At 32.2% G+C, this 11,601-nt stretch overlaps 1 protein-coding gene across 1 annotated transcript; it reads right to left on the reverse strand.

Annotated features, from left to right (window-relative positions):
* Nucleotides 1-2,695: 2,695 nt before the first annotated feature.
* Nucleotides 2,696-7,897, reverse strand: LOC130446231 (ADP-ribosylation factor-like protein 8). Its single transcript, XM_056782337.1, has 4 exons — nt 7,638-7,897; nt 7,290-7,444; nt 6,036-6,197; nt 2,696-4,718 (listed from the first exon to the last, which is right to left on the reverse strand). Exons 1-4 carry the CDS (start codon nt 7,758-7,760, stop codon nt 4,598-4,600), a joined length of 561 nt encoding a protein of 186 aa, XP_056638315.1. The 5' UTR covers nt 7,761-7,897; the 3' UTR covers nt 2,696-4,597.
* Nucleotides 7,898-11,601: the final 3,704 nt, after the last annotated feature.

Raw genomic sequence — 11,601 nt, forward strand, 5'->3', positions numbered from 1 at the left:
GCTGGTTTTGTATTAACCTTTTTTACACATTCAAGTTATAATTTTTTTTATTTGTGGTGAGATTTTGTACGCATTTTTTTATTTCGAAATATAAGGTTGGCAACTAAGTACTTTCACTTTTTACTGATAGAGAGCCTTGCTTAAGGATCATCATAAAACTGTTCCATTATTTGCGAAGAGGATACATGTATTGCACACAACAATTGAAAAACACTTAAAATGTCTTGAGGTAGTTAAGAAGCTTAATATTTAGGTACTTCAAGAATTGAAAGAAATTCATTTAACACACGCAATATACACGAAATGAAACTGACCCTTTTTTGAAAAGGATCAAAACTGGTGATGAAAATTGGGTTTGTACAGTAACATAGTTCGAAAAAGATCATGGAGCAAATATGATTAACCAGCACAAACCACATCAAAAGCTGAAAAAGAATAAAAGATCTCATGCTTTCAGTTTGGTGGGATTACAAGGAACCAAACGATCAATTCTGATGTTTACTGTCAACAATTAATGAAACTGGTTAAAACAATTAAATTGGAACGGTTTAATGTTCCACTATGATAATGCAAGGCCTCAGACATCTTTGGCAACTCGTGGGAAACTATTGGAGCTTAGCTGGGAAGGTATGCCACATCCCCTATACAGCCCTGATCTGGCACCATTTGATTACAAGTTTGCCAAGTTCTTTGAATGATCAAACTTTCACAAATGACGATGACCTTCAATCGCAACTGATTCAGTTTTATGCTGATAAGGACCAGAAATGTTATTAGCGCGGGATCATGAAGCTGAAAGAAAGATGTCCAAAAGTTCATTGATTTGTTAAAAAAAGTATTTTATTCTATTCTATAAAATTGCTTTGTTACCAACCCAATATATTTTCAACTTTTAATTTTTGTTTCTCTAATATTTTTTCTAGAATTGATTGAAGAATTATCATTTCACTAATTTTATAAAATTTTACGTAACATTACAATTCTAAGGTGTCAGATTTTTATTTTTTGCATTTACTTATCAAAATTTAATTATGTATATTTGTGATTAATATCTTGAATATATGCAAGTTTGACACCTATTTTGAAACAAAAAAATAAATGACAATTTATTACTTGTTCCGAGGTAACATGTAGTATGAATAACCCTGAAATAACCAATAATAAAAATTGAAATTGCCAGTTTTCTGTGATGGAGATGAAATTATTAGTCAAAGTTTACATCCCTAGATGCCGTCAATTTGTTTAAAATGAATAACATTGTCGGAAATCTTTTGAATATAGGTGATCTATGGCACAAGTAGCACAACTCTAAGCCAAAATTATTTGAATATATTGTCCAAGGAAGATTATACATTTTTGGTACCCTTTGCACTTTTTATTATATTTAACTTACATTCTACAATCATCAGCATAATGAATATCCTAAAAGTGTTTAGTGAATAGTTCTTGCTCTCTAAAAAAATTTCTCCAATAACTAATGGGATAAATTTATTTTCATTACGACTACTTCTCGAATCCCTCGAATACAGTGTGTCTGAACAAGCCAAACCTGGTTCGTATATACTGGGTGTTACTTTATTTTTGTTAATGAAATTACTTAATACATTGCTAGCACATATTTGGGAGACAGAATTTTATGGAATTTTTTTTTATACACTACAGAAGACAAAAAAGTTTAAAATCCTGCAGTATATGCATTTACCATTTAAAAAAAAGACTTTTCAGCTAATTTATCCAAATAAATGTACATTTTCGAAGCTACACTAAAACAATTGGCTAAGAAGATCTAGTAGTAGTGTCTCTACTTTAACCTATATAAAACCATTAAATAGTAACAAAAAGTACAAAGAATACGATGAAACCTAACTTCAAAATAGCATTGTATTCATAAAATGATATTCTTTTTATGAGGCAATAAGAATCGTTCCCTTGATAAGACTGTTATTTAATATTATTTGCAATCTGATCATGATTTATTGATTTACGTTAAATGTATAGATATGATTCTCCACTTTAACCCATCAACTGCAAGCATTACTCATATGTATCGCTGAAGAATGAATTTAAAATGCGGCAGCAGCGCGATATTGCTATGAAGGAATGTAATCAGCAGCAGTCAGTCAACAGAACATACCCTTGTTATGTTGTGTGGGTCAGTCTATGGTTGAATTTAAAAAAAAAGCATGGAGACGCGTGTTTACAAAGTAGTGTATTGAGTTTTAGAAATGAACTGTTAAGCCTAACCTTAAAGTTTAAAGTGACAAAAAATGGACTCTATTACTGTGTTACAATTTTATTTAGTTTTAGTATTAAATTGAAATATATTGTAAAATAGTCAGCCCTGCATTTTGTCCTTAGATTTTTAGAAAATAATACATTATTTTTTGTATACAGTGTCCTAAAAACATATTACATTACACAAAATATTGAAAATTTCTTAAATCTTATATTTCTTTCCTATACACATAGATTGACTTTGGAAGAGGCAATTCAGTTAGCCTATGATGATATTGATATTCAGGAAATTTATATTGAACCGCCCGATTCAAATCTTTTGATGGACGAAGAGGAAGGTGGTGAATTATTGGATAAATTTAGCACAAAATTGAATTGCATTCCCATTTTTAATGATCAATCGCCGCTTTTAAATTTTGAAATTTTTTTGAAAAATCCTTTTTTAATTTAGAGCAAATGGAAAGAAACGACTCCAAGAAAGCAAACTATATCAAACCAAAGATGGTGCTAAGCCGTGGAAACTTTTTAAGTAAAAAAGCAACTATATGTTAGATTAATTGACCCAAACTGGAAATATATGTTTCCTCGGTATGTTTAATAATTGTTAATAGGTTGTTAGGAGAAATTATTCTTAGAGAGAATGCATTTTTGTTTTGGTTTTTCATTCAACTATACTGGTCCACTGATCAATTCGAACTGGTCCAAGATCTTTTCACATCAAAAACCAAAACTGATCAAAGTCAACATATTTTACATTATTTAACTGGTTTAAGTTGTTTTTATCCTATTATGTGTATACAAAAACAGTATAAGTATTATATATACTATCTCATTAGTGTGATTTTGTGTAGGAATTTATGAAAAGGCCAAACACAATATGACAAAACCTAAAGATAGTTTTATGGAAAAAATATTGATTTGACTACGCAAATAGGTATTTTTTATCAACAATTATTTGAAATCTATTAAGGTAAAATTCGTAAAATTTACCTATGGTCTTGTTTTGTGCTTTCTAAGTAACTTTGGCTGAAAAAAGCAACATCAAAAATATATTTGATATACATTAGCATGACATTTATAAGCTATTTAACACAGCTGATTGAATTTAAAACAAGAATGGTGTCATTAAAGACTTTTAAAAAAGGTGTATTAGTTACTGGGACTAGTTTATCAATAAATACATTTTCAAAATTTTCAATTAAATCTTAATAATTGCAATTTGAAAAAAATATTTGCTACCTGTATATAAATTGTTTAATTTAACAAAAAATAACAGAATCCAATCGAAATTTCTTCTTCCAATATAAGAGCCAAATCATATTAGACCATTTTCAACAATAAATATCCTCTTGTCTTCAATGGGCCAATGAATTTTTGAACATATTAAAATTAATTTGACTAATTATAATTGAAACAAAAACAAGACAAACAATATGACCTGAGAAGAATAGTGAGAAAACTAAGATAAAGAACAAAGGAATTACAAAGGTGACATAAGAATAAATAAAAGTAGAATAAACAATAATACACAAATAATTGGTGTGGACAGATCAAGAAAATAAAGTCAGACGGGCAAGAGAAATTATAGAGGTTGGTAATACTATAAAAACAATAAGGGTTAGACCAAGAAAGAAATGGTTAGACCAAATAAAATAAGATTACAAAAGACAGTTAATAACATCAAATGTCATATTTCTTAGAATTCGTAATTTTTTATGCGTTCTTGTATCATATTGTAATTCTCAAAATAAGGTAAAAAAAATATTAACTGTTTGCTTATCAATAAAAATTCACTATATGAAAGTTTAATTAAATAATTATTTGTTCAAGGCTCGGTTTTGTAATCTGCAGAATATTATCTCAAATATTACATTATAACTTTTTTGTCCATAATCTAAGCAAAAAAATTTGATTTTCATGTTAATTATTATATCATGAACTGCAATTTTCAGTTATAGAAGCTTAAATAGTATATTGTGCTGTTGGTAAGGAAAATAGAATATTTCATAATAGCATGAAATATCAGGTTTCCACACCTGTTTCACACAGTATACTTGCTTGAAGACTTACATAAAACAGTTGATAGTTACAAAATGCACAAATTAGTGTTATTCTATGGAGTGAAATATCAAGTATTTTTTGTATGTTGTCAGAAAACTAATTTTATATATAGAATGTCCAATATTTCACCATACTTAATCAAATAAAATAATCACGCTTTTAAAATTGCAATATCACTGTATGAAACAACAATATAATCTCCAAGGACCAAGTGTAATTGTAAATATGTTTACTTTGTTCAAGAAGGATGTTTCTTAAAATTTAGCACTTTTTATAATATATACTACAATTCTATAAATAATTAACGCATACCAGATTTGGAGTGCGCAATGAGCCATTGTAGTGTGATGTCAATGTTGTCTTTTTCTTTGCAAGATATTGAATAGCAGCAGATTTCTCTATCTTGAATGGCCGAAAGATTCCTACAATAAAAAATATAACATTGGAATTAAGCAATTTCTATAATAGTAGAGCATCGATTATCCCGACTAATTGATGCATGTCAATGTCTGGATAATAGAAAATCTGGAAAACTGAGTTGGACTCGAATTTAGCACTGTAATATCAATAATATACTATAACTCGACTCTTTTATCAATATATACACAGTAAACAGCAAATGGAATTTACAGAACACCTTTAATTATGGAAATTACAGCACTGTATGTTCAAGGATACTGACAAAGGAAATCACTCAGCTTGAGGCTCTAGCCACTTCATAGCCTTTTCCAAACAGGTAGACACCTCATCGTGGGTTGAGACATCATTTTCTATTTCAGTTTCTTATCCATCCTCCTCTTCCTCTCCTGATTATCGTTCTTTACCTACTGCACAATTTCTTCATCAGAAATAATCTGACAACCAGGATTGTCGACGTCGCAATTTAACCAATCGTTTATATTGGCATTGTCACACTCTTAAAAACCTGGTGCTTTTTTGATGATTTCTCTTATTTCATCAGGATACTTACTACTTTCTTGTGGTTCTTAAGGATCATATGGACCAGTATCCCAATTTTCTAGGGAAACTCGTGGTTTAGGACCTAACCATCAACACAGATTCTTCACCATTTTCCATATCTACAAGCAGCATTTGCAGAAATTGCTTTATGTAGAATTGTTTAAATGTTTCTATCACACTCTGGTGCATTGGTTGTAAGACTGACGTCACATCGAACTTGCCATCATGTGAGCTCAAAACTTCTGATGGGTGAGTTGGTGCATTATCTATGAGTAAGAGCACTTTACGGGTTGAACCTGTTCTTTGTTGGTATTTTTTCACATGTGAGATAAAAACGTTTATCAGCAAAACCAGTACAATATATAATCATAAAAATACAATCACAAATATCACAACTTAACCAGCAAACCAATAAAGATTTCCAACTGACAAAATGACGATCTTTTGTTTTCAAGTTTCCAAGTGGCTAAATCCTGATATGAAATGAGCGTCACACATGGGGAAATGAAAGTTAGAACTTACCGGACCAGCCACTAGGGTAGAATCACAAAACTTTTATGTAATATTCTTCTTTAATTTACAGGATTTAAGCATTTTATATTGCCAAAACACCCTAAATCATGACCAAACAAGTTTGAAAATAAAAATTTTCAATTAATTATGCCATTATGCTGTGAAGAATTGAGAAGAAGTATTATTAAAGAGAATGGAATAAATTTTAGCATTATGAATCTCCAATTCATAATCCTAAAAATCATTAAGGTAAAAAAGATACTTACATTCTTTCAATTAGACCATTTTCATCTAATGCTTGTGGCTTGTCTCTTTTATTACCTAACACTAATACAGGAATGCCAGCTAGCTGTGGTTTATCTAATAAACTGTGAAGCTCATTTCTGGAAGCCTCAATTTTATCAGGATCTGCAGCATCCACCATGTACCTAAAGCAAATAGTATGATTAATTTTACAATAACAACATGATGATTCACTAAAAGTGTTTCCCAATTTTTTTGTGCCATTCCCCAACCAAGCCCTTCTAAAATTCTTATGCCTTCCTTTGTAACATATACAAAATTTTCAATATTAAAAAATTGAATTGTTCAATTAGGTAACTTAAATGAGAGGTTTTAGGAAGAAAGCACTAGGAAATTGTTAACAAAACACAGTAAGTAAATTTTCAAAACATATAATGAAAAACTAAAATTCAAAATAATTTTAATAAAGATGTAAATTAAAAGCAACATCTTCCTTCACCTCTTCAATTCCGTGAAAAATTATAAGATTAATTAAAAAAAGCCCAAATTAATATGAAATCTCGTCTAAATACACCCATGGCTGTCAATAAAAGAAATTCTTCTCAGACTCAGTTGGTGTCAGTCAGTTGACCTGTGATCTTTGAGACTAATCTTGGCTTAAAGCGCCACTTGTTTGACTCATCTGCTTCGGAGTCACTTGGTGCCCCTGTGAGCTTCTTTTGTTGCTAGGTATCATTGGAAGACAGATTCTTTATGAGTCGCCTCCACTTACCTTCTTCATAAATTGAAGTTTTTTGATATAAATGCGAACAGCTGTGTTCTTTAGCGAGATTTTAGAGAGAAGCCTGTTGTCTTCCACAGGGACGTTAACTTGATGGCGTCAAAAACCCCGTTGATATTTTGGTATCATCAAAATTATTTAAGAATCTGTTTTTTTCCCCTTTCAATTGGGCGAAATCTAGTATTGCATAGCTCAGATCATAAGGGTTAAACTCTTGTCGAGTTCATTTTCGAATTATCCCCCTTTAAAATAAAATTGCCCCCTATGGATTGTAGGCTCCATGTTGGGAAGCCTTGCTTGATAACTTTAGCTTCATATTATAAATGTATGAAAAACTTTTGATTTCATATGTGATATTTATTAGCAAAGCAACTGCTTTGCTAATAGAAGTGCAACTAAGATGAAACGCTATATTTCAAATAAAAAATTGATTGATAATAAGTATGAGTCATACAAGTGAAAAAGATACTTTAGAATATTTTAATAAAAAACTTACACAATGGCGTTAACTCCTCTACAGTATCGTTCCCACATTGATCTGAATCTTGGTTGACCTCCAATGTCCCAAACTTTGATGGTGACATTGCCTTTTGTAATTTTTCTCATATTGAATCCTACAGTTGGAATCATATCTTCGCTAAACTGCCCAGACTGTAAACACATTTTTTTTTAATTGTTTCTTTGTGTAAAATATCTTATCAATTTTTGAACAAAAAAAGTATACTTATATTTGAGTTTTAGATGTAAATGTAAAATAAATATATGTGGCAAATATGAAAAAATCAATATTTGATATTTACAATGTTTTTTCATTAAACTAAAACTTCACTAAGTATGTACTTACCGCTATCACATTAACAAAAGTTGTTTTTCCTGAATACTGCAGCCCGACTAATGTTAGTTCCATTTCTTCCTTCCAAAAAAGACTTTTGAACCAGTCTAATATTCTGTTCATTAAAGCCAACATCTTGAATAGTTACTCTGAATTTACGTGTATTTAACAACTATTTAAGAATTTATTTTAAACTTGATAAATAAAAATCGAAAACGTAAATTGACACCCTGTCGAAATGTCAAGACAAGTCTGTCAAACCTATTATCACTGTCATAACATTCGGCTTCTTTTTGTTTTTATATTCGGTTGTACAGCTATTTGATATAAAAGTAGTTGTAATGTTATTTTAGCTAATCGGATTAATCTTGATGCTAACCGATACTTTTCCTGAAAGCAGCTTTAGATCTTTAGGATCTTTATAAATGTAACGAATATAGTACTTAATAATCTTATATATTAAAAAAATTGATGATTTCCATTCCGAGTCCGTTCAGGCGTTCTACCCAACCGATTTGCTTAATTTTTTTTCAATGAAAGGTATTGATGCACAAATCAGCCATCAACCATCGGATTTCATTTAATTTTCACCATTCTCAAGTTATACTCAAATGCGATTTTCCTCTGTACATTACTTATGAGAGTTTTTCACATACACACGTTCTATCCTCAATATTTCAGGTTCTATTCAAGATAGAGACTTCGTTTTGGTTTAAGAATACTCGCTGAAACACCTTCTTTCTTTTGAGGTTTTGAACACTTAAATCGGTTGAGTTGGAGAGGAGCTAGGCGCGGACACTCAAGGAGTTATGAATTTTTGTAGGTTTTTGGCAATTTTTCTACATTCAAAGATCTATATCTCAGGTTCTAATAGAGCTACAGTTTTCTTTTTGATTTATGAACACTCTCTGAAACACCTTCTTTCTTTTGAGTTTTTGATCACTTAAATCGGTTGAGTTGGAGAGGAGCTAGGCGCGGACACTCAAGGAGTTATGAATTTTTGTAGGTTTTTGGCAATTTTTCTACATTCAAAGATCTATATCTCAGGTTCTAATATAGCTACAGAGTTCGTTTTGATTTATGAACACTCTCTGAAACACCTTCTTTCTTTTGAGTTTTTGATCACTTAAATCGGTTGAGTTGGAGAGGAGCTAGGCGCGGCCATTCAATGTGGAGTTATGGATTTTTGTAAGTTTTTGGCAATTTTTCTACATTCAAAGATCTATATCTCAGGTTCTAATATAGCTACAGAGTTCGTTTTGATTTATGAACACTCTCTGAAACACCTTCTTTCTTTTGAGTTTTTGATCACTTAAATCGGTTGAGTTGGAGAGGAGCTAGGCGCGGCCATTCAATGTGGAGTTATGGATTTTTGTAAGTTTTTGGCAATTTTTCTACATTCAAAGATCTATATCTCAGGTTCTAATATAGCTACAGAGTTCGTTCTTTCCTATTATAATGATTTCTGATACTTATTTAATGGAATCGGTGCGAGCGAAGCCGCGGGTAAAAGCTAGTAACTGATTATTATTCTAGATTTTTCCAATAATGCAAACTTATTAAAAATGGAGAAGGTGAAAGAAATCTTTTCCAGGTAAGGAATCTGCGAAATTATTCGAGTAAACAATAGTCCACAATTCCGAAATCAATTTAGTAAATTTTCCAATAAACACGATTTTAAGCTGGTAATAAGCAGCCCACATTTTCCTCAATTTGACGGCTGTATAGAAGCTGCTGTAAAAGTGGCAAAAAATTTAATCAAGAAAAATGACGATATATTTCAATCTCTACTATCCTATAGAACTATTCCTTTGGAATGTGGCCTTTGTTACTTAGTGAACTGAATTGTAGAGTAGACTCAAATTCTTTGAAAGAAAAAGAGAGTAAAAATAAGGATAAGAGTGTTAAATAGTTTAACAACAGAGACCAAAAATAGAGTCAATGCTAAGAAAATAGAGTTTTACAGAGAAATTCTCCCCAAAATAGCAGGAGTTCATCTCCCGCACTCTCTGCGAGATCTACGTCTGCGAGAAATCCTAAAAACCCTCCTCTTTCAAATATTCACAGGTGGATTATATACGACTTGGCGCTATCCCAAAAACGAATAGAAATATTCCTCCCAAAAATCCACCCAACAAGCCGAAAGCTCCAAACACTCCTAAACCACAGAAACCCCAAACAACAACTCAAACCCGGCCTTCCAGAGCCCCTCAACAACAACCATATACCTCCTTCCAACTTCCCTCACTGTAAACCCTTAATTTGAGGAATCTTCCTCAAAAATACACCTCCCAGTGGGAACTCTACAGTCTTCTCATTACCCAAGAGCTGTTGAGGGGACAAATAAGCTTCCTCAAAGCCAATCCCAACGGTATCGCCCTCCTTAAAATTCCTTGCATTTCCATCCCGAAACGTTGGCGAGAAAAATCCAATACGCCATTGGCGATGAGAAAATCGTAGTCATTCCCATAAATTCCGATCAACATGTCCAACGGTCTCCATCAAAGCCTAGAAAAACCGCTTTTTCCTTGGTCTGCAAGAATGTAGGGAGGAATTTTCTGAAATGCTCACCCATCTTAAATTCCCCGTTCTTAAATCAATTCTGGAGTGTTGAATGTAGAATTATTCACAGGACATTGTTTCAGATGCTCGTTATCGTCTGGTGGACTCAGGAGCGGACATGTAAATAAAGCAACACTAGGATATAAATACAACAGTGTAGCCGAGGTCTATGTTGAGAGTTCATTAGAAAATAAGAAAAGAATTTCACAAAACATTCTGGGCTAAGCCACTGGCATACATGTAGATATTATATCTTCAAATGAAATTAACATTAGAAGCTCAAGAGAATATTCACCCAGAAAATGGATTCACTTTAAATAACTTTGTCTTTGGTAATGTTGTTTTCAATGTTTATAAATTTTAAAAGACTGTTGAACTAAAATAATTAGTTAATTGTCTAGGTAATTATTCTTTGAAACTTAAACAGTTACGTGAAATTTTTACATAACTACTTAGTTATAAAAAATGATTCATTAATGATCTACTTAAGTGTATTTACGTAATTACTATCTCTACGAGATTTGGCTATGAAATAACGAGACTGCGCGCCTAGAGGGCGCTTTAAACGAGTGGGGTAAAAAAAGTGTAGTGCGTTGGGTATCTAGATATCTTGTCTATGAACGTTCCAAAACACGTTTCCGTCACTATTATAGTATTTGTGCAGTAGCGTTTTGAAATAAACGTGTTTTTTTCTCGTGCCGAAAAACAACGTATCAATCTCAAATTTTTCCGACTGAGTGCTATAACAATTCTCTATCACGTACGCGTGTTTTTGAGTGGTTTTAATGCTTTAGTGAGTGCCGAGAGAGCGCTGAAGATTACCAGCGTCCAGGTGGCTCTGTGACCGTTTCAACTCCGAAAACAGTGACCAAAATTAACCAAAATGTGCGTGCAGATCGTCTAATCAGCATCTGGATGATTGCCGAGGGTGTAAACTCGTAAATGAACGGCTAGAAAATTTCACACGAGGAATTACACACGACAAAAGTCTGTGCGAGTTGGTGTCAAAAAATCTGACTCCTGACCAAAAGCTCTTACGTGAACGGGCGTGCTCAGATTTCCTTGAAAGGTTAGAAAAAGATCTGCTTTGAAAGGGACCCGATTTGAGTGGATGGAAGCGGTAAAGCAAAAGCAGCAGAGCTTCTAAAGATCTCCACCAAAGAAGACTTAAAGACTATTTCGATCAATGGATAAAACGTATGGAAAGGTGTGTGGCGAGGAGATTGAAGTATATTGAAGGGGAGCATTTGAATGTAGAATAATTTTTATAATAGAATCCTTTTTCATAATCAGTCTCGTTATTTAATAGCCATACCTCGTATAAATTTCAATTAGCGATTAAATATAAACAGCTAACGAAATTTTACACTATTTTATTTTTACCCTGGGGTTGCTCCATATTCAGCTTTTTATG

The sequence above is a fragment of the Diorhabda sublineata genome, chromosome 7 (genome assembly GCF_026230105.1).
Source record: "Diorhabda sublineata isolate icDioSubl1.1 chromosome 7, icDioSubl1.1, whole genome shotgun sequence".
NCBI classification, from domain to species: Eukaryota; Metazoa; Arthropoda; class Insecta; order Coleoptera; family Chrysomelidae; genus Diorhabda; species Diorhabda sublineata.

What these genes read in the sequence shown, in the direction of transcription:
- LOC130446231 (XM_056782337.1), bottom strand. Translation starts at nt 7,760, where the DNA reads ATGTTGGCTTTAATGAACAGAATATTAGACTGGTTCAAAAGTCTTTTT. An exon ending in CTTTTGTTAATGTGATAGCG is followed by an intron (nt 7,445 to 7,637) that starts GTAAGTACATAC and finishes ATGTGTTTACAG; the next exon opens with TCTGGGCAGTTTAGCGAAGA. An exon ending in AATGGTCTAATTGAAAGAAT is followed by an intron (nt 4,719 to 6,035) that starts GTAAGTATCTTT and finishes TTTTTATTGTAG; the next exon opens with GAATCTTTCGGCCATTCAAG.